This window comes from Phacochoerus africanus, chromosome 3 (genome assembly GCF_016906955.1).
Source record: "Phacochoerus africanus isolate WHEZ1 chromosome 3, ROS_Pafr_v1, whole genome shotgun sequence".
Classification (NCBI taxonomy): Eukaryota; Metazoa; Chordata; class Mammalia; order Artiodactyla; family Suidae; genus Phacochoerus; species Phacochoerus africanus.
The window spans coordinates 183,799,626-183,824,647 of record NC_062546.1 but is presented as its reverse complement, the minus strand read 5'-3'; the positions used below and the strand labels follow the sequence as shown (position 1 = coordinate 183,824,647).

The 25,022-nt window shown below is 45.7% G+C and overlaps 1 protein-coding gene across 2 annotated transcripts in view; it reads left to right on the top strand.

Moving 5' to 3' along the window:
- Positions 1-1,052: 1,052 nt before the first annotated feature.
- MREG (melanoregulin) overlaps positions 1,053-25,022 on the top strand; it is a 61,246-nt gene continuing 37,276 nt past the window's right edge. Inside the window, exons 1-2 of one of the 2 annotated variants that reach the window (XM_047773442.1) lie at positions 1,053-1,489; positions 20,858-21,017. In XM_047773442.1, the coding sequence (XP_047629398.1) occupies positions 1,395-1,489; positions 20,858-21,017 (255 nt within the window). In that variant the 5' untranslated portion in view covers positions 1,053-1,394. Of the gene's footprint in view, positions 1,490-16,711; positions 16,736-20,857; positions 21,018-25,022 lie in introns of those variants that run through there. The other variant, XM_047773443.1, reaches the window with a different exon arrangement.

Sequence of the window (25,022 nt, the reverse complement as noted above, 5' to 3'; positions counted from 1 at the left end):
TGTATTGTTTCATTTGTTTAATTCCTCTTCTCGAATGTTTGCTCCAAGAAGATAGGGATTTTTGTTTTTTCTATTCATTGCTGTATCCCCAGAGCCTAGAACAGGCCTGGCACATAATAGATGTTCAATAAATATTTGCTGAATAAATAAGCTTGACAGAAATGAAAATTCCATGACATTGGTGGGGCCTGGGGAAACATACTTTCATATATCGCTGATCAGGGTGGAAATTGGAATTTCCTCTTTGGAGGGCAATTTGGCCAAGATCCACCAAAATTTAAAAAGGTGTCTTACCTAAGACCTGGCAATTCAACGGCCAAACATTTATTCAAGAGATATACATGCTCAAACACAAAGTTTAAGGATGGTGATTGCAGCAATATTTTAATTGTATAAGGCTGGAATGAATTTAAATGTCCGTCCATCCATAGGGGTCTGGTTAAATAGCATATGGGCATCCATATAACTGCATAAAGACAATGATTCAAATGATAGAGGAAGTTACACATGTACTCATGTGGAACAGTTTCCATGGCAAACAGTGGAACGAGCCCGGGACAGAGATGTATGGAGTAAAGCACTGTTTGTGTGAAAGGAGCTGGGGCTGCAAGTGCCTACCTGCACTTACAAGTTCGTACAAGCTTAAGTAAATAAATACGTATGTAAATAGCTCTGGAAAATTGCAAAAACTAATGATGGAGGCTACCTTCTTAGAATAAATCAAAGACTGGGAAGCGTGAAAAGGACTTTTGAAAAAAATCCTTGTTACTGCAATGCTTTAAAAACCCACTTTTATACTGCGTCTGTCCTTACTCTTCTGCTAAATTTACTAAGTGGGGCTGACATGTTAAAAATATGCCTAACCTCTGCTTTGAAAGGGGGGAGGCGGGAAGGAGGCTCTTTTATTTCCTGCGGGAGTGAAGCCAATAAAACGTATGATTAGATCCAGCTAAACCTCGTGCTCTGTGACTCTAGGGCTTCCCCCTCCCTCCTGTAACCCCCGTGCCCTCGGATTTTGCCTTCTGGCGGCTGGAGTCCCGGCTTCCTCCTTAGAGGGCAGCAGCGGAGCATCTCGGGGACGCATGCGCCCCAATTTGCGCCCGGGGAATTAAAGAGCTAGAGGGAGAGAGAGAGAAAAAAACACCAAATACGCGCGCCAAACAAAACCCAAGTGGAGGAAAGCGCGCGGCCCTACAACCCCGGGGCCGTGGAGGCGCCTCCGGCCTCACCCGCGTTCCCGGCCGCGGCGTGATGCGCACGGACCGGTCCGCGACGCCCGGGCCGCCACTGTCCCCGCACCTGGACGCCGGCCCGGTGGCCGCGCCGCAGCCACGCTCTCTCGCCACCGCGGCTTCTTCGGAGTCGCTTGGCGCCGGCGGGGCACCTCCTTCTCCATGGGGCTGAGCGACTGGCTGAGGACCGTGTGCTGCTGCTGTCCGTGCAGGTGCCTGGAGGAGCCCGCCGTGCCGGAGAAGGAGCCCCTGGTCAGGTAGGTGCGCGCCCCGACCGAGATCTGGGGTTCCCTGGCGGCTACTGGGGCCGCAGAGTGGGGAGTACCCGTGTGATCGTCTAAGCTGGGGAGCTAGGCTGTAAGGTCACGCTGAGGCTCAGACTAAGCCCCTTGGTCCTTTACAGGAGATCCTGCTTCTTGGGTCTGTTCCTTGGGCAAAATATTTGCTAAAAACACAGATGCTCAGAGGCACCAGAGACCCAAGTGGACGCCTGTGGAAAATGCCGAGAATTCGAGTGCAGTGCCCTGGCGGGGAAGTACAGGAGAGAAGTTTGCATAGGAGTCCCATTAAATACAACTATGACTGTCTGTTTCGTAGGTATATTTCAGTGAAATAGGCAACTGTGAATTTCTGTTTGAATACGTTGTCATTTAAATTTTATTACTAAGAGAAGACAATCTCAGCGACTGAGCACAAGGAAATATTTTTCACTTTAAAAAATACCTATTTTTCTCTCAAGGGACAGCCTAGTCACTCACTGGGGTGTTGATGATTCATTATAGATTAAGCTATGAAGTGTGAGCAGATTTGATGCACTGTTAGCAAGGTGCTAAGTGACTTTGTGAAGGGACAGAACAGCAATTATCTTCTATCTTAACTGCTGAAATTAAGGTTCTGACTGGGTCATGCCTTGGAGGTAGATATGACAGAAGCAAACTATTTAAAATGAAATGAGGGAGTTCCCGTCGTGGCGCAGTGGTTAACGAATCCGACTAGGAACCGTGAGGTTGCGCGTTCGGTCCCTGCCCTTGCTCAGTGGGTTAAGGATCCGGCGTTGCCTTGAGCTGTGTAGGTTGCAGATGCGGCTCGGATCCCACGTTGCTGTGGCTCTGGCGTAGGCCGGCGGCTACAGCTCCGATTAGACCCCTAGCCTGGGAACCTCCATATGCCACAGAAGCGGCCCAAAGAAATAGCAAAAAGACAAAAAAAAAAAAAAAATGAAATGAGGAAACAGTAGATGAGGCAGGATTCCAGGGTTGGGTCAGCAAACGTGGAAGCCCAAGTTTCTTATGAAGTATGCAAATGATATGCTAAAAGCTTTCACAACTTTCTTGAAAGCGTGATTTACCTATTTTTTTTGCTTTTTCAAACACTTCCCTTGACTTTTGAGATCTTACGTAACCCTTCTTGCCTGTCCACTCTTATTTTCCGGTACGTTACACATTGTACACCCATTGATTTAATCAGACGGGCATTCTTATTGCTGGAGGAACAATCCAAGCTTCTTATTCCCTCCAAGTTTGCTGCAAGTAGTGACCTTCATCCTTCCTGCCCCTTCCTCAGTGTTAGTTCTCAAGATCCCCTCAGGCAGTCTTCTTTGATAATTTTGCCCTTATTCATCTTTTTCTTTTATGATGTAGGATTTTTAACTTGTTGCCTGTTTAGGGAGCATTCAAGTATGTAAACACAAATGTGTTTGTTGTGGATGTATAAAGTCATACAGACGACAGATACACAGTGTTTTTGTTTGCTCTTGCAGTGTTGTTCCCACTATATTATTAGATTGCTGTGGGCAGGGAGAAACCCAGTATTCTACTCCCAGTCTTAAGAGTAGTGGGTAATAATCTAGAATTTCATGCTTGAGTCATACACTCAAATTGTCGATAGTCATAGAACATGAAATATAGTCCTCAGCTTGATTTCAGCCACAGAGCCTCAGATCTTTCCAGTTTTCTGTCCTGGATTTGCCACGTGAGGTTATAATTTTGGTTGTTTTAAAATCTTGTAACCCCTAACTTGGGAACTTCCATATGCTGTGAGTGTGGCCCTAAAAAGACAAATGACAAAAATCCAATCCAAGCCAATCGAACCAAATCTCGACCCTCTCCTTCCTTGCTTTACACTGTGGGTCAGGGAATTTTACAAAGGATTTTAAGAAGACAGAGACAGTTGGGTAGAATAGAATAGTGCACATGAGTCAGGTTGCCTGGGGTTAAATTCCAACTGGATGACCTAGCATAAGTTATGAAACATGTTCATGCCTTAATTTCCTCATCTGTAAAATGGGGGTGATAATTGGATGTACCTCAAAGGGATGCAGTGAGAAATGGAATGAACTAATCCGTGTAAAGTGCTCAGTATAGGGCTTGATGCATAGTAAACACTCAATAAATGTTTTAAGTATTGTTGCTGGTTTTCTGAGCATGTGCATATGCGTGGACTGGCCTTTTGTGGTTAAGTGTCATTCTGACACTATTCAATATAATGCTTGGGAGGAGCTGCCTATTAAAGGACAAGTGGAGCAGTGTGTGTGTGTGTGTGTGTTACTAGCATGTTCTTTCCTGTCCAAGTCAATGGAAGGTCTAGTTTGAAATTTTTTTGAAATAAATTTTATTGGAGCATAGTTGATTCAGAAGGTTGTGTTAGTTTCAGGTGTATAGCAAATAAATCAGTTATACATATGCATATATCCATTCTTTTTTAGATTTGTGTCCCCTATAGTGAAATTGTTTGAAGTGTGAAGTTCAGTGGGTTTTAGTCTATTCACAAAGCTGTGCAGTTATCACCACTCTCTACCTTTCATCACTCCAGAAAGAAGCGTCATACCCCCTGGTGGTCACTTGCTGCCCTCCTCTCCCTGTCTACTCCCTGGTCCAGTCCCTGAACCTCCACAGTCAACCACTAAACTACTTCCCATCTTTATGGTTTTGCCTGTTCTGGACATTGTGTATAAATGGAATCATTCCATAGGTGGCCTTTTGCATCTGGCTACTTTCATCTAGCATAATGTTTTCAAGTTCATCCGTGTCGTAGGGTCTGTCAGCACTTCATTCTTTTTTATAGTTGGATAATATTCCATGGTATGGATATATCCCGTTTTATTTTTTGATTGATGGACATTTGAGTGATTTCCACTTTTTTAGTTCTTATAAATAATGCTTCTGTGAACACTTGCATACAGGTTTTTGTGTGGAGATAGGTTTTCTTTTCTTTTTCTTTTGTCTTTTTAGGGCCACATCTACAGCATATGGAGGTTCCCAGGCTAGGAGTCCAATTGGAGCTGCAGCCACCAGCCTACACCACAGCCACAGCAATGCAGGATCCAATCCATGTCTGCAACCTACACCACAGCTCATAGCAACGCAGGATCCTTAACCCACTGAGCGAGGCCAGTGATGAAACCCACATACTCATGGATCCTAGTTGAATTCCTTATTGCTGAGCCACAGCAGGAACTCCAGGACATAGATTTTTGATTCTCTTGAGTATATACCTAGAAGTGGAATTGCTGGGTCCTATAGTAAATGCTACATTTCACTTTTTGAGAACTGCCAGGCTGTTTTCCAAAGTGCCTGGTTTGAAATCTTGACGTCATGAAATCAATATGGCCAGGTGGTCTTAATTTTTATTTTATTAAGAACTTCATTCTTTATGTCATTTTTTTTAATTTATAAAAAAAGTTTTGTACAGACCCTTCCTCCTCCAAACTAAATCTCTTATTCTATTATAAACAGTGCTTTTCAAGTTTTATTTCATACCCCAAGGCAATAGTGCCTCGAGGGGGTGTGGTCACAGGGCAAGATGTTTGTTACTTGTGTGTGGTCACCAGCAAGCAGCCGTTTTCCAAAACACACTGGGAACTCTTGTTAGTTTAGCAAAACCAATTTTTAATCTCATTTGCCTCATTTGCCAATCCGACATTGCCACTTATGTTTTTGGTCTTGCTCTTTTTGCTTGTTCTGGAACCTTGAAAGGGAATGGCTGTCCCTTGTCTGGTTTGCATCTCTATTTCTCTCTGCCCCACTAGTTCTTTATTTGCCCTTTCTCTGGAAATATGCTGGGGCCTCCCTTGACTACAAATCCATTCTGATGTTGCCATGTTCTTCAGCTGCCTTCCTTTGCTTTCCTCTGTGTGAGGCACAAATGTCTATTTATTTGTTAATTTTTTTCTTTTGATGGCTGGTGTGGTATATGGACATTCACAGGCCAAGGGTAGCATCAGAGCTACAGCTGGGGTCTACACCACAGCCACAGCAACACTTTATCCGAGCCACATCTGTGACCTAGACTGCAGCTTGTGGCAATGCCAGATCCTTAACCCCCCAAGTGAGGCCAGGAATTGAACCCATATCCTCACAGAGACATCGTTGGGTCCTTAACCCACTGAGCCACAGCAGGAACTCCAGGCACAAATGTCTTTAAAGTGTAGAGAGCTGCACCCCTCATCTTACACTCAACGTGAAATCTGTTTTTTTCCTCTGTGTGATTACATGAAAACTGTTGTCTTGATAGTTCCCAGAGAAAGATACATGCTGCTCTTTTCTTGCTGTGCACAGAATACCCCTGTGCTAACCATCTGTGCTGTGTTTCCCATTTCCTTTCTCCCTGTCTCTGCTTTCAGTGTCCTGGTCCCTGTGCCCTGACCAGTCTTATCATGCTGCTTTCCCTTCTGGTGCTGCTGTCAGCTGCATTTTAGCTAGACATCTTTTTGTTTTCTGCTGAAGCTTCTACTTGGTTTTTAAGGCCTGTTTCAGCTGCCACCTATATGATGAAGTCTTAGGCCATCTCTCCAAGCAGTTATGGTGTCTCTTTTTTTTCTTTTTACCCCTCAGGTCACTTACTGCATCCCCCCGGTATTATTACACTTATAGGGTGGGTGCTCCAACCCCTGCCAGACTGGAGGCTCTAATTCAGATTGGGGGGGGGGCTCTAACTCTCCTTAGCATCCCCTTTTGTGCCCAGCACAGTGCTCCACAGGGCATAAGAATGAATTCAATGCTTTTTTAATAGTAAAAATTATAATAGCTGTTCATTTATTAATTTCTTCCAACGCATAAATTTTTTAAAAGTGTATCTAAAACAAAATGTTATGAAGAGTAACAGAACAAACACCCACATACTCAGCACCCACCTTAAGAAAACACGAACAGGGTGTTCCCTGGTGGCTCCACAGGTAAGGATCCAGCATTGTCTCTGCTTCAGCTTGGGTCACTGCTGTGGCATGGGTTCGAGTCTTGACCCAGGAACTTCTGCATGACGGAGGTGCAGGCAAAAAAAAAGAGAAAACATTAACAGTAGAATTGAAGCCCCCCATGTATCGATCTATGTCTGCATCCTCCTCTCCCCTCCAAATGTGACTTCTAAATTGAATCTGTGTTTAGCATTCCTTTTTTTTTTTTTTTAAATCTTTTTGCCATTTCTTGGGCCACTCCATCAGCATATGGAGGTTCCCAGGCTAGGGGTCTAATTGGAGCTGTGGCCATTGGCCTATACCAGAGCCACAGCAATACAGGATCCGAGCCGAGTCTGCAACTACACCACAGCTCACTGCAACGCCGGATCCTTAACCCACTGAGCAAGGGCAGGGATCGAACCCGCAACCTCATGGTTCCTAGTTGGATTCGTCAACCACTGCGCCACGACAGGAACTCCAGTGTTTAGCATTCTTAACTTTATATAAATGGTACGTAGTGCATGTGGGCTGTTGGGCAAGTGAGATTTTTTTTTTTAAACATACATTCTGTCATTTAATTATCACTGTGACCAAATGACAACAGTGTTATTTATCCCCATCTTATAGATGAGGAACCCAGGGCTTCGAGTTTTTAAACAATTAATTCAGAGTCACGACCAGTGAGTCAGAGTGCCAGAATTTGAATTCCTTATCTATCTGAATTCAGAGTCCATGCCTTGCATTGCAGAAAATTCAGAAAACTCCCAAGTGGTTTCCAAAATTAACTGATAGTATTTATAGACTCAATACTGGTGGAGATCACCAGCCCTAGCTCCCGCCCATGGTGGCCTATTTCTCGTGCCCCTCTTCCATGTACCTTCATCAGTATAATTCTTCAGCCTGGATGTAGGAGCAACCTGGCTCTGAGCGCCAAGCCCAGAGGGAGTTAGGAGACCGGAGTCTTTGTCCCACCTATTAACCAGCTATGCGATTTAGTGGACGTCTCTCAAAGTCCTTGAACCTGAGTTTCTTCTGTACAAGGGATAGATCTGACTTTAAGGCACAGTCTTGCAGGGCCGTTCCAGGGTCGATGCAGACTCTCCTCTTTCTGCTGGCTTGTGTCCGTTGAAATGCTTTGTGACATGGAATAGAGGGGCAAGGAAGCTGGTTGTCATCCCAGGAAGGAAGGAGCCTGAAGGCCCAGGATGTGTGAATCATGACCATTTGTCAAACTCTTTAGCTGCCAAGATCTGCTTCACCAGCAAGCAGGTGAGTAGTCATTTCTAATGCCAGGAAGCTTAGAACAAGTCTAGGCCTGGGGAGAGGACCCACGGTCTGACCTTAACATTAGGCTTCAGCCCTAAAGAAAGTCAAAGGTTTGGCTCAGTCTTACCTTCACCCTAATTTTAGGGTGGAGTCATGGAACATTCACCTTGTCAATCATCTGTGGAAGGTCTGAGGTTCTGAATAGTGCAAAAAAAAAAAAAAATGTAGCACTAAATAGACCACAAAAGGGACATTTGTTTGTAGTAGGAGAGCTGAAACAGAAGGCTGGCATCCTTTTGTAGGGCCCCAACTGGGAATTTGAGACTCGGATACTTCAGAAGCCCCAGGAGTATTGATTTGGGTGTTACAGATACATTTTAGCGAGTGGGCCAGTTTGCAAATACGGAATCTGGGAATAATGAAGCTGGGCTGTAATTGCATCTGTAATCCCCACTGGATGGTTGAAGAAACTGAGGCCCAAGAGCTTCTGCAACCTGTCAGAGGCACACATGGTCGAGCTGGAATTCAAATCCTAATACATTTCAATTCCATAGAAAGGGCAGAGTCTTCCTAGTAGACAGGGAGGTGTGCATATCTAGCCACTTATGTGGTGTGTTCTTGACACTGTGTTTGAAGTTTGAGATTTGCCTCGAATTGTTGCAGCCTGGGATCCAGAGATCCTGGCTCATTTTTCTGTATTAAGGCTGTGAAGCCAGGTGGCGTTGGGAAAGACGGGTGGTGGGTGTAGGACATGGAGAGAGGATCCCACTCCAGAAAGACAGTGAACTTCCACATGTCTAGAGTTTTTCATTTCACCCTGTGGTTCTCACATGACTTTGGAGCTGATCAAATTGCCTTCTATCTACCCTCGAAGGGCTTTTTACAATGTCAGCTAATGAGTTAGTGTCAGTGGGATCTCTCAGACCGGGGCCCAGATGGCTTGACTCTTTTCCCATAATCTGTTTCTGAGATTCCCTGAGCTGGCGCAGCAAACTCACCCATGTCCTTCAGCACTACCTGCAGTGACAAAGCCGGTGGCTCTGGGCCAGACAGTGACTCACAGGAAGTGATCACAGAGGCACAAAGTCGCTCAAGGAATCCATTCCAAGGGTTGTATTTTTACCTCCTTGAAAGACAGAGGAGAGAGAGGGAGGATCTGGCATCCTGTTCCCGGAAAGTGGGCCTCAGGGCCGATAAGTAGGAGATAAATGCTTTACCGAGTTAGCCACTCACAATTCATCGAGGATGGCTTGGAAAGATTTTCTTCCCAGGCAACACACAGCATTCCCCTTCCCTTTTTGTGAGTTGCCTTAGTCAATCTTGCTGATATTGGAAGTTCCTGAGAAGATGCGAGTTCTTGCCTGTTCTTCCCTGTATATATCACGTGATCTAGGTTTCCTGAAACTTTTTTTTTTTTAGGGCCACACTCATGGCGTATGGAGGTTCCCAGGCTAGGGGTCAAATCGGGAATCGGAGCTGTAGCTGCAGGCCTACACCACGGCCACAGTAACGCCAGATCCGAGCTGCATCTGTGATCTACACCACAGCTCACAGCAACGCCAGGTCTTTAACCCACTGAGGGAGGCCAGAGATCAAACCTGCGTCCTCATGGATGCCAGTCAGATTCGTTTTCCACTGAGCCACGATGGGATCTCCTAGAACTTCTTCTTTCTTTTGCTATCTTAAAGTGATCTTACCACTACGCCTGTGTTTGTTTGTTTGTTTATTTATTTTAATTAACTTATAGTTGATTTAGTGTTGTGCCAATTTCTGCCATATTGCAACATGACTAAGTCATTCATATCCATATATATATCTATACCTATATGTATATATATACACACACATACACACACACACACACACACACACACACACACACACACATTCCTTTTCTTATATTATCTTCCATCATGGTCTATCCTAAGAGATTGGGCATAGTTCTCTATGCTGTACAGTAGGACCTCATTTCTTATTCATTCTAAATGTCATAGTTTGCATCTACTAACCCAAACTCCTTGTCCATCCCACTCCCCTCCCCCTCCCCCTTGGCAACCACAAGTCTTTTCTCTATTCTGGCTACATGTACTGTGTTTAAAAAGCAAACTCTGCTTAAATGTCACATACGATAGCTTATTCTGTTAGCACAGGACATCCTTTTCCGTCGGGCTAATGCATATTTGTTTTGCACCAGCAATATACAATGCACTCTATTCTTTGCTGTCTCTTTTAGGAGATAATTTTGGCCAAACAGTCTGTATCTAAAGAACCCCTGTACTGCCTGAAAGGGAATGAGAATTAACTGAATTGACTCTCACTTATCTTTTTTTCTTCACTTAAAAAAAAAAATCTGTGTTTGTATGTGTGATATCAGAGACTGAAAACATACACAAACATGTATGTATAAAGGACAGCTGCAATCCTGCTGCATAGCACTGGGAACTATATATCTAGTCACTTACGATGGAGCATGATAATGTGAGAAAAAAGAATGTATATATGTGTGTGTGTGACTGGGTCACCTTGCTGTACAGTAGAAAACTGACAGAACACTGTAAACCAGCTATAAGGGAAAAAAATAAAAATCATTAAAAAAAGAACAACTGCAAAATGGCTGCTCCTGTAAGCACCACCCAGGGTAAGAGATAACTATCGCCAGGCCCATCTATCCCACCCCTGATTGTATCTAGACTTTTCTGATAGTCATTTCCTTGCTTCTTTTTTATAGCTTTATCTCCTATGTATGCACCTGAAAATGTACGTTAGTGTTGCCTGCTTTCGAACTTTATGTACATAGGATCAAATTGTGTATTTTTGACTTTGTGAGCTCCTTCCAGGTTGGTGCATATAGACAGTGGTTCTTGCTGCTTTATAATATTTTTCCTTTGGTTCATCCATTCTTCTGTTGGTGGACTTTGGGGTGATTTCCAGTTTGACGCTATTACATGTGATTTAGGTTTGAAAGACAGCACAAAGGGGAAATTGTTCATCCTTCAGCCACACTGGCCTCCTCCAGGTCCTCACTGTCTCAGGGCCTTTGTACTTCCTGCCCTCCCTGCCTGGAATGTTCCTTCTCCACTTACCTGTCTGGGGAACTCCCGCAATCGATTCAGGTCTCTGCTTAAAGTCATTTTATCAGAAAGTTCTTCCCTGACCACCCCTTTAAAACAGTACTCTTTGCCCGTACTCTGTCCTTTATTCACTGTATGTTCCTTCAGAGCCCTGATCACCACCAGACTTAAAAACGTATGTGCCTAGGAGTTCCCGTCGTGGTGCAGTGGTTAACGAATCCGGCTAGGAACCATGAGGTTACGGGTTCGATCCCTGCCCTTGCTTAGTGGGTTAACGGTCTGGCATTGCCGTGAGCTGTGGTGTAGATTGCAGACTCGGCTCGGATCCCGAGTTGCTGTGGCTCTGGCGTAGGCCTGTGGCTACAGCTCCGATTTGACCCCAAGCCTGGGAACCTCCATATGCCGCGAGAGCGGCCCAAGAAATAGCAAAAAGACAAAAAAAAAAAAGTATGTGCCTATTGACTGCTTCCTCTGGGAGATTACAAGCCCCACTTTCATAAATTTAACCTGCTCAATGTTAAGGGTTTGTCTATGAGTCTAGAGAGTGGGATTGCAGCCTCATTTCTACCATTTAGATTCCTGTGAAGTTAGGGAATTACGGTTCATGCATTCAGCAAATTGAGCACCTCCTAAGTACCAGGTTCTGTTCTAAGCACTCCAGATATATCACTGAGCAAAAATAAATACAGATGCAGTCTCAGGGGGCTTTTGTTATAGTGCGGGGAGCACAACAGATAGTAAACATAATAAGTAAATTAGAAGATCAGTAAGAACATGAGTCCCTTGGTGTCTGCAGGGCATTGGTCCCCCACCCTCCCCCCACCTCCACCAACCGAGGATGCAGATCCCATGGATGTGGAGGTAAAGCAGGGGGCAAGGGAGAGAGAGGGCTTGTACTTTTAAATAGGTTGGTCAGGGAGTTCCCGTCGTGGCTCAGCGGAAACGAATCCGACTAGAAACCATGAGGTTGCGGGTTCGATCCCTTGCCTTGCTCAGTGGGTTAAGGATCCGGCTGTGAGCTGTGGTGTGGGTCGCAGACGCAGCTCGGATCTGGCATTGCTGTGGCTCTGGTGTAGGCCAGCGGCTACAGCTTTGATTGGACCCCTAGCCTGGGAACCTCCATATGCCACAGGTGTGGCCCTAGAAAAGACAAAAAGCCAAAAAAAAAAAAAAAAAAGGTTGGTCAGAGTCAGTCTCACTGAGGAGAGGATGTTTAAACAGATATTTGAAGGCGGGGAGGGAGTGAGGCCTGTGGAATATGGGGGAAAGTATTAAAGATGGAAAAATCAGCCAGTGCAAGGGCCCCTGAGATGGCAGAACGACTGGTGGGTTCAAGGAACAGCAAAGAGGTCAGAGAGGCTGGGGTGTCACGTGGGGCTTATAGACTAAGTCAAAGGGGAGCCACTGGAGGGTCATAGGGGACAGGTGACATGATCTGACTTACATATTAAAAGGTTGGTTGTTGTGTTAAGAAGAGCATTGGTGGAGGCAAAGGTAGAAAGAGGTGGAAAATAAAAACATTGCAGGAGTTTTGCCTTGGCCCCTTGGCTGAGTGGGGGTGGAGGTGGGTTTTTGTTTAATGTCAGTAGGATTTTCTGGTGGATTAGTTGTTAGGGAATGAGAGAGCCAAGGATGACTTGAAGGGTTTTGTCCTGAGCAATTAGAAGGATGGATTTTGCATCCTCTGGGTGGGGAGACTGCTGGTGGGGAGGTTTAGAGTGAAGGTCAGGGGCTCGGTCCGGCATGTTGAGCTGGGCTGTCCACTAGCCATGCACGTGGACATGGGAAGAAGGCCAGTAGATTCAAGAGTCTGGGACTGGGGAGCATGTCTGAGCTGGGGATACACATATGGATTTGAGAATCTTCCTCAAGAAATGGTACTGAAAGCCATGAGATGGGATGAAGTGACCAGGAGTGAGCATAAACAGAGAAGAGCTCAAGGGCTGAGTCTCATCTTCCTGAGCCCCAGCGTTTCCTCAGCTGGGAGAAATACAAATCATACTTCCCCTGCCTACTCTGTAGGCTCCTTGTCTGGTCCATCTTTGAGCCTTTAACGTGCTTTTTAAAGCAATGAATGAAACGCGTGATCCCACTGTTTCAGCCACCAGGCGATGGGAGCATGTCAGGGAGCAGTGCCCCAAAATGGTATCTGGTGGTTTTCTTCCTGAATGTTGGGGAGGTTGATACCTCTGGGGTTGAAGGAGTCATGGGCTTAGGTGGTTAAACAATGAGAAAAGCTCCAGAATCTATGAAAGATGTTTAGACTTGGGGTTAAATAGTATTTAAACATTGGATTAACTTAGTAAGAGAAAGCAGTCAGAGTATCTGTCTTGGGAACAGTGAAGGAAGGAACGAGGGAGAAAGGGGAGGGAGGAAGGAGGGAAGAGAGGAAGGAGGAATGGGGAAGGGATGAAGGAGAGAAGGAAGAAGGGGCAAGGTGGAAGGAGAGAAGGAAGGAGAGAGGGAGAGAGAAGAAAGGAGAGAGAGACTGAATAGAGGAGGGAGGGAAGGAGGGAGGGAGGAAAAGGAGGGGAAGGTAAAGAGCTTCCTTCAGTAGGAAGTTGCCACAGAGGGAGGAAGGGGAAGCCAGAGGCAAAAAGGCAGGCCTTGGAGTTCCCGTCGTTGAGGCTCAGCGGTTAGCAAACCCAACTAGCATCCATGAGGACGCGGGTTCTATCCCTGTCTTCCCTCAGTGGGTTAAGGATCTGGCATTGTCGTGAGCTGTGGTGTAGGTCGCAGACACAGCTCGGATCTGGTGTGGCTGTGGCTATGGCTGTGGTGTAGGCCGGCAGCCGCAGCTCTGATTTGACCCCTTGCCTGGGAACCTCCATATGCCACAGGTACGGTCCTAAAAAGAAAAAAGAAAAAAAAGGCAGGCCAGTTCCTAGAAGGGAATCAGATAAGGAGGCCATAGGCCATCAAGGGGGATTGTTTTTTGAGACCTTTGTTTGCTGTTTACTGGAGATTTTGTCTCTTCACTGTCTTCAGAGCTTGAGTCAGGGACCAGTGAGGGCTGACACCCAGCCTGTCTATGGGGAGAGCAGTAAAGTCAGTGGGGTGCCTGGCCTCAGCGCCCCGCCTGTGTGCGCCGTATTTGTGGGGCTTTGCAGAAGCTTTCGTCTGGGGTCCCTGCTGGTAGTGAGGACTCACGGGAAACCCCTGTGAGCTGCTTTAATGCCAAGCCTAGTCCCCAAGCACGGAGTCTAGAGTTTCTAACCTTGAGTGGATGGTGCTGTAGCTTTTAGCTCTAGGTGGTGTTAAAAAATAAAGACTCTGAAGCGATTTGGTCTCGTGCCCCAGCTGGGATCAGGGGTGGAATCTTTTACTACCATTCATGAGTAAAAGCAGCCTCTGCCTCACCTCATGTGTAACTTCAGAGTCACCTCTCAAATGCCCAAGGTTAATAAAATATTTACCATCAGCAGATGGTGGCCAGGGGTGAAACGGCCCCTCTTACTTTCCTCAGAACCTTTTAGGATCATTATATGGGGGGAGGGAGGAAAAGTGAAGCTCTGGTTCAGTGCCCTCTTCCCCCTGCCTTCTGTCCTCCCATGGCTCTGGCCCAGACACCAGGGCCTTTGCACCACGTCTCTTTATACAAGCCCTATAGTCGGTCCTTCATAGTCTCAGTTGCACAGAGGTTCCTAAGCTGCTTCTTTACTTATTCACTTCAGCCTTTTTGCTCTGGTTTCTCCACTCTAAGGGTTCAAAGTTTTATTTTATTTTATTTTAATTTTATTATTATTGTTCTGTCTTTTTAGGGCTGTACCTGTGTCATATGGAGGTTCCCAGGCTAGGGGTGGAATCAGGGCTGTAGGTGCTGGCTTATACCACAGCCACAGCAACGTGGGATCCGAGCCTCATCTGCAACCTACTCTGCAGCTCATGGCAATGCCAGATCCTTAAACTGCTGATCGAGGCCAGGGATGGAACCTGCGTCCTCATGGATGCTAGTCAGATTCGTTTCTGTTGAGCCATGACAGGAACTCTTGAGTTCAAAGTTTTAAACAAAGTGGATGTTGCCTTGACTGGGTGATGGAGCAGGACAAAGGGAATGGGACCCCAGTGCCAAAGCACAGATCCTGGGGGCCAGGCTGGTCTGACGGGGCCTTCCCGACGAGGTCACGCCCTCACTTACTTTCACCTTGACCCGTGTTTTGGTGAAATTCTTAACTTAGTGGTTTATTTAGCAATCAACCCCACCTTGCCTGTGCCCCGAAGAAACCTGACTCATGACCCCAAGGTATAAGAAGAAGGTGAGGGAGGCAGTGGAGTGGAGGGGGAGGTTCCCTGCAGAGGAGAGCAGCGGAGATCGGAGATCCTGAGCTTGGGAGGGCAGCTGGAGCTTGGGAACATCACCCCGGGCTAGAGTCATTTGTCACCTAGAGCCAGAGGCCCTTAGTTCTCCCCAGTCTCATATTGTCCCTGGGGCATCAGTGACTAGGCAGAGTTTGAGGCTCATGGGTCGACAGGGGAGCATTGCTCCTAATTAGGGCAGGGCTGGGTGTGGGAGGAGCAGGGGAGGCAACACCCGTCTGGAGACGTGAGCTTCCTGCTGAGCTGCATTCAGGTTTGTAGGTTAAGGATGAGTGGCTACTGTTTGACATTGGCTAGAGTCATGTGAGCACCTGTGTGTGTGTGTGTGTGTGTGTGTGTGTGTACGTGTGGGATGGGGAGAAGAGAGAAGACAGAGATATTGATTGATTGATGATTGATTGATTGTGAGAGGGTAAGAGCTGCTGGCCAGGGATGCTGCTGTCATAATCTCAGAGCAAGCAAAGAAATGGTGGCTCATCAAGCAGGAAGCAGCTAGCTTCTTCATGGTCAAATGTTGTTTATCTCCAACTATTCAGGTAGATCCTGGCTAATGTCTAAACCTCCTACCTTGGAAGGAGGAAGTTTTGATCAGTTATATTTGGGATTTCCTTCAGCACATCGGAGTCACAGCTCAGGTGGCTCCTTTCAAGTACTTTTCTTTTTTTTTTCTTTTTTTCAAGTACTTTGAAAGCAGCTATTCTGTTCCCCTCCCTGCCAGGTGATGTGGGATGTGGAATAAACACTGGGTACCATCCCTGCCTTAGAGGAATGTGTGAACTTGTTGAAGAGACAAGACTTCTACAAGTGAAACAAATTGGGAAAAATAAAAGACGGGTCTTGGGACCATACCGGGTTTCGGGACCTGAGAGGAACAAGTATTGTGGCGTCAGCAGCTATGACTGCAGCTCCTGGTGAAAGCGGTGAACTGGGGGTGGACGGTGGGGTGGGGTGGGGCTGGATGCCTTGAGGAGAAGCCCCAGGGGAATTTGCCAGTTTGTATGGGGAACGTGTCACATGGGTGGTTGTTATCTGAGCTGCTGTGGGGAGGGGGGTGCGCCCCCATCACCGCACTTGGATGGTAAGTCTCATGACTGTGGCTGCTTAGAGACGCCCCAGCGGGGATCTCGTGCTGGAGGGATGGTCAGCTGGCTGCCTCCCCAGGGGGAAGTCAGAACAACAACTCAGTCTCCATCCTGCCTATGACGTGGGGTAACATCACCCACCCTTCTGACCTCAGAAGGTTGTGCAGCAGGAGGGGATGGAAGGGGGAAGCCCTCAGGTAAGGCCCTGTGTGGTTTATCACGGGCTGCAAAAAGAAGCTCAATACCCTTCACATTCTAACATGTTCCAGTGTCACCTGCTCTTGGGAATTCCTCTCTGTCCCAGCGTGCTCACATTCTGACATGCTCCAGGCTCACCTGCTCTTGGGAATTCCTCTCTGTCCCAGCGTGCTCTCATCTGCTCTCACACCCTTCCTTCCACCCCTGCTCCTTAAGTCAGCCATTCCCCTGAGGTCTTTCCTCACTCCCTCTTTGTTCCCAGACCCTTCCTCTGATCCCACACCTTCTGCGGTGATGGAAATGCATGAACATTTTCTGCAAGTCTAGATCTCCAGCCCTGTCCTCGTGCCTCAGCCCAGACCCTGACCACTCTCTGAACGACCTGCAGGTGCACAGGTGAGCTGTGGCTTCTTCTGCACTGTCCTAGGTTAAGGCATCACCCTCACACGGTCAGCACTCACTCCTCTGCTCACACCTCCGTGCTTCCTGCCACCTGGCACCCGGGCTGCCATGTCCCCTCTCAGATGCTGCGGGAACCCATCCTCTCATTGCCAGTCCCACCGATGTTCCCCTAGCCCACACTCTCCTGCACTCTTACCCCAATAGATATTTCAAAACATTTAGAATTGCAGATGTCCTTATTAAGCAACAGAACCACCTTTCCTAAGCCCCAAGGAAATCTTCCAGTAACGCTAACAAATAAGATTTAAACAGAGCAGCTGTTCTGATTGTGGTTGGTTTGCGGGCTTCTTTCTCTCTCTGCCAGGACAGCCCTGCCCACGCCTCTCCCCCGGTACTAGGAACTCAAAGCACGTGGCATGAAAGCCACACCTACCCTTTGTGACAGTTGATTGTGACAGCCTCCCAAGCCATCTCTCTGTTCCTTTTTCATCCAGAGTAATTTCTATAAAGCCCAGACCTGACAGGCTCAAAACCCCCTTGGTAATTTGTTATCATTCACAGGAGAATCCTCACTCAATCTGACCCCAAGTCACCTTTTTCCCACTTCCCTCATTTCCCTCCCCCAGGGCCTGTGTGGCTAGCTCTGCACTGACACATGAAATTCCCCAACCCTGTGGGCACTTTAAACCTCCATACCCTGCTGGTGCTTTTCCCTCCGCCAGGGACACCTTTCCCCTTGCTTCTCTTCCCGGAGAAAGGCTATTTACTCCTCAGGTCTGAGTTAGATGTTGTCCTCTCCCTGAAACCTTTCCTGAACTGTCTTCTCAACACACACAAGGTCTCACTCCGTATCTGTTCCTACAACTTTCTGTTTAGACTTAAAAAAAATTATCTTACCTTCTTGCATTGTTGTCACACTAAAGGCAGGGAAAGTGTCCTATTCATCTTTAAATCCCTAAAGCACCCAGCCCAGTACCCAGCATACAGTTGTTGAATAAACAAACAACTGAATGAATGAATGAATGAATGAAGAGAGTTTTTGCTGTGGCTTAGTAGGTTAAGAATCTGACTGTCATGCTTCAGGTCGCTGCAGAGGTTCAGGTTTGATCCCTGGCTTGGGGCAGTGGGTTAAAGGACTTAATGTTGCTGCAGCTGCAGTGTAGACTGCAGCTGTGGCTCAGATTCACTTCCTGGCCTGGGAATTTCCATATGCCACAGGTGCGGCCATTAAAAGAAAGAATGAATGAATTTGACATGCTTATTAAAGTCCGAATGGGCACTAAGGCGTCATTTGCCTCCCCTTTCATTGGCTCGTCATCATTCTTCAGAGAAGCTGGCAGCGGACCCCTCTGTGTTTCAGCCTTGTGGTGTCCCGCAGCTAAGGGAAAATGGGACAGTTCTGAGAACACTGTGGCTGAGCTGTGCCTGGTTCCCTAAGTTGCTCCTCTCTCCATAGTTCTCATCTCTCTGATCACTCTGTCCAGTCCCAGACCCTGCGCTTCTAACCTGAAGCCAGAGGGATTTTAGGGACACCCTTTAGCATCCATATGGTCAGCTGGCCCCCTGCTGGCTTTGGTTCCAAGCTCCCATCTCCTCTTTGCCCCTGTTTGTACAACGGGGACCTGGTTCATTCTCCCAAGCCTGACCTGTACCCCATCAAGTGCTGGATCCCCTCCTTGCTGGGAGGGTTCCTGCTGCTGAACCCCAATTTGGTGACCGGGACTTTGCTTCTTGTTTCAAGATCTCCTTAGGGCCAAGTTCTGAGTATTTCATGTTTGTTTAAATCTTAACATTAACCGTTAGCCCAGCTGTCAGTTACTCACATCCATCCTTCCCAGGTACTGTCTGCTTATATGGTGTCCCATCTCTCCCTTGCCATTCCCTCATGTTGCACCTGCAGATGTGTGTGCCACCCTATGGGCTTGGGGCATTCTAGCGCTGCCTCAGACAACGGCGTCACTCACCATTCAGGTGAAAAGCCCAAGAGCGTCTACTTTCTCCTGGATAATGTACTTCTCTTCAGTGGCACAGCATCATTCTACTCCTGATACCTGTCAGGTCTCAACCGAGTTGCCTCAGTTGCATCTTAATGAATCCCTCAAGTCTACTCTTCACCCCTCTTTAGGATTCTCCGTACTTTAGCCAGCAAGATCTTTAAAGATGTAGTACTATTTTTTTTTTTTTTGGCTCCATCTATGGCTTGCAGAAGATCCCGAACCAGGGATCAACCCTGAGACACAGCAGTTTCCTGAGCCACAGTAGTGACTACACCAGATCCTTAACCACTAGGCCACCAGGGGAATCCTGATGTAGTACTGTTCGTATCACCCATTGCAGTCCTGCTTAAAACCTTTCCACATCTTACTTTGCTCTTAGGGATAAAGACCACATTTTTAAAGGATGTTAGAAAATACGGCCTGCAGGAGTTCCCGTCGTGGCGCAGTGGTTAACGAATCCGACTAGGAACCGTGAGGTTGCGGGTTCGATCCCTGCCCTTGCTCAGTGGGTCAAGGTTCCGGCGTTGCCGTGAGCTGTGGTGTAGGTCGCAGATGTGGCTCGGATCCTGCGTTGCTGTGGCTCTGGCGTAGGCTGGCAGCTACAGCTCCAATTCGACCCCTAGCCCGGGAACCTCCATATGCTGCAGGAGCGGCCCAAGAAATGGCAAAAAGACAAAAAAAAAAAAAAAAGAAAAGAAAAGAAAATACGGCCTGCAAAGCTATGGGTATCTGGCCCCAGCTGCCTCCTCAGTTTGTCTTTCACTCTAGCCAACGCCCCCCTTCTTCTTGCACATGCCCCCTGCTTCCTTCTACTCCAGGGCCTTTGAATGTGCTGTTTCCTCTGTTTGGAACTCTGTTCTTCTCTTGCAACTTAAAGCTGAAACATCCCTTTTACGCAACGCTTGTCTGATGCCCGCCCCCACCCCCACTAGCTCTCAACTCCCCGTTTATAGCACTTATCACAGCTTTTATTCTTACAGTCACATGATCATTCATCAGTGTATTTCCATCCTTAGACTCTAGTGAGGTCCAAGGACAGGGGCCACCTCTGTGTTGCTCACAATGTTATTGAGCCCTGCGATGAACACGGAATTGGTGATTCATCTAATCAAGATAACACTGATTAGATGAAGGGTTTAGCCTCAGCATGAGCCCACCTGTCCAGTCCCACAGAAGTTACCTGGGTCTCTGGAAGCAGGTCTGGGGTATGACCCTCTGCCATGCAGCTCCTCCCTAAGGCCAGGCACAGATACTGTCTCATAAATGGCAAGTCGGGAAACCAAAGTACAGTATAGCACGCGGCTCTTGAAATCCTCTCAACATCCCACATTGTAAACTATTTGGATATGTGAATTTATTACTTAATTTTCTCGTAAGAAATTTAATGGATCCTACATACCATTGAACTCGAAATTTATCTATTTCCTTGAATTTGGAGCTAGTAAAAAGTTCATCTCTGCCTGTTGTTTTCTTCTTTTAATCACATGGGGATTGTATTCCCGATTGGATTTTCTTTTTTTTTTTTGTCCTAGCTGCTGGGATGCTCAGTGCTAAATTTCACGTTTAACATAGTAAAATTACCTCTGCCAAGGTATTCTGTTATATATGTGCTCTGTTGTTTTTATTTATTTTTTTATTTATTTATTTATTGTCTTTTTTTTGCCTTTTCTAGGGCTGCTCCCGCAGCATATGGAGGTTCCCAGGCTAGGGGTTAAATCGGAGCTGTAGCTGCCGGCCTATGTCATAGCCACAGCAATGTGGCATCCAAGCTGCGTCTGTGACCTACACTACAGCTCACAGCAACGTGGGATCCTTAACCCACTGAGCAAGGCCAGGGACCGAACCCGCAACCTCATGGTTCCTGGTCGGATTCATCAACCACTGTGCCACAACGGGAACTCCTGTTTTTAAAGCGATTTTTTTTCTTGTTCTGTTGTGTTATGCTTAATTGTTAAAGACAGTTCAGCTTCTTTTGCTAGGAGTATATATATTATATGCTACATCATGTAATATATAATACATTTTAATTTATATTATATATTCCATGCATGTGATATATATTTTATATGTAATATGTATTACAAGACCCTCATACCCCCCCCCCCCTTTTATACCGTAGTGATAGCAATCCGTATTCTTCGTTTGGAGCCACTCTGGCGAGGGATGATGAGAAGAACCTGTGGAGCATGCCTCACGATGTGTCCCACACAGAGGCAGATGACGACAGGATCCTGTACAACTTGATCGTCATTCGTAATCAACAGGCCAAAGATTCAGAGGTAAGCACCTTTTGAGATCTTGCTGTGTGCAAGTGACAGTGTCCGGTGAAAAAGAGCAACGACGGAGAAGATCAGCTTGGAAGGAAGAACGGAGGATGAGACGTTTGAAACGAAGGGCAACCTAATTATAGCTGGTCTTGGTACACCTGCTTAATACACAGATAAGACTGATGTCTAATTATTATCTTAATGATACAAATTACAACACTACGGAAACAGCAAGGCCAAGCTGTTAACAGCCTGAAGATACTTTATCATCTTAAATGGCTTAACCAGTGCATCTCTAATGATAACCTTTTGTTAGTGCCTGTGTACAGTCCTTTTATTCTGTTGTGGTTTGGATGCCTTTGAGGGGTTGGGGCGGCGGTCACAGCTACCTCTGGTCCTTAAGGCCTGGGGCAGGGGGAGGGTTGGCTGGAGTCCTGCAGTGGCTTTGATGAGTGTCCTTTCTTGGGTGTGGCTGCCCTTCCTAAGTATATGGACAGGAATTCAGGCCTGTTTTCCCTTTAATGGAAAGAGCTAGTTCTTACTGTGCTCTATTGGGCTGACCAGTTAGGGTTTCTACTGTGAGAATGGAACTAGTTCTTCTCTTTTCTTCTTCTTCTTTCTGTACTCTGCCCAAAGCTGTAATGGCAATGGGGAAATGAGAGATAAAATATACCTCTCTTTCCCCTCAGAGCCCTAGGCACCAAATGAAAGGGGCTTGAAATGTGTTTAGACTGAGCCTGGCTGCTCTCTCTGGAGGAGCTCCTGCCTCTCTGCCCAGCTTGTCTTTACGTTTGAAAAGTTTGTAGAGGAGGCAATGTGAGCTGCAAAGCACTCTGAAGAAGCACAGCTTCCAAAGCAGCCCATTGTGTCATTTCTGTGCTGCTCTTGGAGCCGTGTAAAGGGCTTTCCAGAAGGCTTTTACTTTGGGTTGACCAAGAAATGAAATCAGGCTCAACTCTAGAGAAACTCTGCAGCCAAGCCAGGCCATCATGTCACTAACATGAAGCTGTCATGAGGGTGAGTGCACACGAAATGGTGTGAAATATCTCTGTTCACGGTGCATCCTTTTTTCAGGTGTAAAAAAGAAATGTATATATATTATATATGCCTTGTGTATGTATGTATGTCTATATACACATACACACATATATACATACACAAAGCATATATAAAATGCGTAATATATTTTAAGGTATATATGTATATATATGCATATATAATATATGCACATCATTAAAATTTTTTCTTATATTTTCTTACAAAAATTTGAAATGCATATAAAAGCATATAGTAATGTATTCATGTATTTATTCATTTTCCCCACAGATTGGATTGTACATTACATATCATTCTGCACCTTGCTTTTTTTTCCCCCTATCGAATAATATATTTTGGACCTATTTCCATATCAACATGCGGAGATTTACCTTATTGTTTTTGGCACTCGCTCATGCAGGTCTTCACTTACATGGATTTCCCATCAAATATCCCATCTATTGATATTTGGGTTGATACAGGGTTTTTTGCTGTTAGGAGCAGAAACAGTGTGGTCATGGATATCCATATATATGGTTTTTTTTGGAAGTAGAATTGCTGGATCAAAGAGTATATGTGTATTATAATGTTGGAATTATCACAGTGCCTCCTTCTTGGAGGAACCCAGGAAAAAGACTTCCAAATGCAAAACTGGTTAGCCTTGGAAGTTCGTACTCTGAGGAGTGCAGCTGCTAAGCTCCAGCTAGGTGTGTGCCATGCTTAGAATGTGGATCCGGAAGTGCCAGAACTTTGAGTTTTTAAGAGAAGCTAAAAACCCAAATTTACATATGACATATCCAGATTTTTTAATGATAGCTCATATTAAAAAAAATGTGTCAGCTAAACAGAATATGTTTTTGGGCTGCAGATACATGAGAAACATTTACAACAAGGACTATTACCGCTAGTATTATTGTTATTTTGTTCAATATGATTGAAAAATGAACTCACCATGGATTGAGAAGGCAGAGTGAGGAAGCTGGTGGGAATGTTTTCAGTTGAAACAAGTTCCGTATCTGTTCATATTGCTTATCTTCTTTATCATGCAAGATAAAGTTGGTACAAATTTTAATAAAAACAGAGGATTTTAGTTTCAAAAGGGAAACAAATTCCACCTACTGAGGAACAAAGAACCCTAGATGTTTTTCCATGATACGGTTTAGAAGCTATAGGAAAGCATTAAGGAAAACAGAACATTATGTATTTCCTCGAGTAGCCGTAGCATGAAAGACCTGGGAATGTCCGTATTTGAAATTCTCCGAAAAGTGAAAAATAGTTTCTAAACAGTATGTGTGTCACCTACATGTCCTTACTGAATCTGGGGCTGGTGGAGGAAGGCTTGCAAATAGAATTAAGGCTAATTTTGCAGTATTGTCCCAAATTGGAAAAAAAAATCAGAAAAGAAGATATATAGGAAAGCAAATAATGAAGCAAAGGGGTGAACTTTAAATTACTTGCAGTGTCAGAAAATGAAGTCACATGAATTAAAATACAATCCCCTGTTATTTTCACAAGGCTTCAAAAGCTTGAAGACAGAAGAACTGACGCATTTACAGACCTTCAAGTAGTGGAAAAATGTTGCTCTTATCTTTGATTTGGTAAAATACTGTATGCTTTGACTAAGAGCTAGTAAATGACCTCAAAATCATGTACTAAATCATTATTCTTATGTTCATTCTCATTAACCTAGTTGTATTTCAGGTAATACTCTGTATTCTAGGGAGCTTAATAATGGCTAATGAGATATTATTGCACCTTATTTACTTATTTTGTATAAATAATTCTAATCATGCTCAATGGTCTCATCCTCTAAGATATTAATAATAACGAAAATAGTGCCACACAACTGTTCCACCACTTGATACACACTAAGTCCTCACAGTGTCTGTGAGGTGCGTGCCATTATCATTTGTAATTGAAGCAACTTGTCTGAGGCCACACAGATGAAAATATGGAGCCAGGATCTCAATCTGGGCTTTGTGAACCCAGAGACATAATGCATAATGAGCACCATGATTGAAATTGTGACGGAGGACTAGTTGTCTGATTCCATCTAGATTTCAAAATGCATGAACAGAACCTGTTCAAAGCCCATTTCTGTGACTTTTTAAAACCAATGATGTGAAAGGCATGCGCACATCAGTGGGACGAGAACTGTGTTTGGTCTGGGGATCATGACCACAGTTCAGGAAGTGGTCCCAGTCGTAATGCACCTTCCCCAAATCTCGCATTCCACGGTGAGGACAGCTGGTTAAGGCTCCAAGCCAGGGTTTCGGTGTCATTAACCCCAATGTATTTCATCTTGTTTCTTCCCATCCTTTTGGCACTTCGTTTAGTGTTCCTTGGCTTACATTATTTGGTGGTTCAGTAGTAGTTCTTTTTTTTTTTTTTAGGTAGGAAATGGATTTATTAACATATGATGCTTGTGAAAGATGCATGCGGGCAGGCAAGAAGGCTCTGCCCCCAGGATCCAGTGGGCTGTGCCTCAGTAGTAGTTCTTTGAGGAGTTTGTATATGGCTTCCTGGTTTACAATTTGTTTGCTCTTCCTGTGAGTCAGGGCTGGCAGAGTGTTGCCAGACATTGTAAACTGTTCCTATAAAACATTTAAAATAGCAACAGATGTTCCCAGGGGTTTGTTTGCAGTGTGGATTATACGCTTAGACTGTCACATCCCTGGTTCGCAAAGAAAGGACAGAACAGAGTTGAGTGTTTGGTGGGAGGATGTGAGGAGGCGGGAGAGAAGGATGAATTGATCCTGCACCAGCCACATCCCTTGAGGCTCTTGGGACGGGCCACTCCAGTCGGGGCTCTGCACTGCTCTGTCTTAGCCCATTTCTGTGCACTGCACGAAGCACACCCTGACTTCTCTACAAGTGGGTGAACACTGGCCACTGTTGGCGATAGGACTGCAAGTTTTACACCCAATGTGAAGGAGCAGAATAACAGTGGGAAATTGAAGCAATTCCCCAGATAATTCCAGG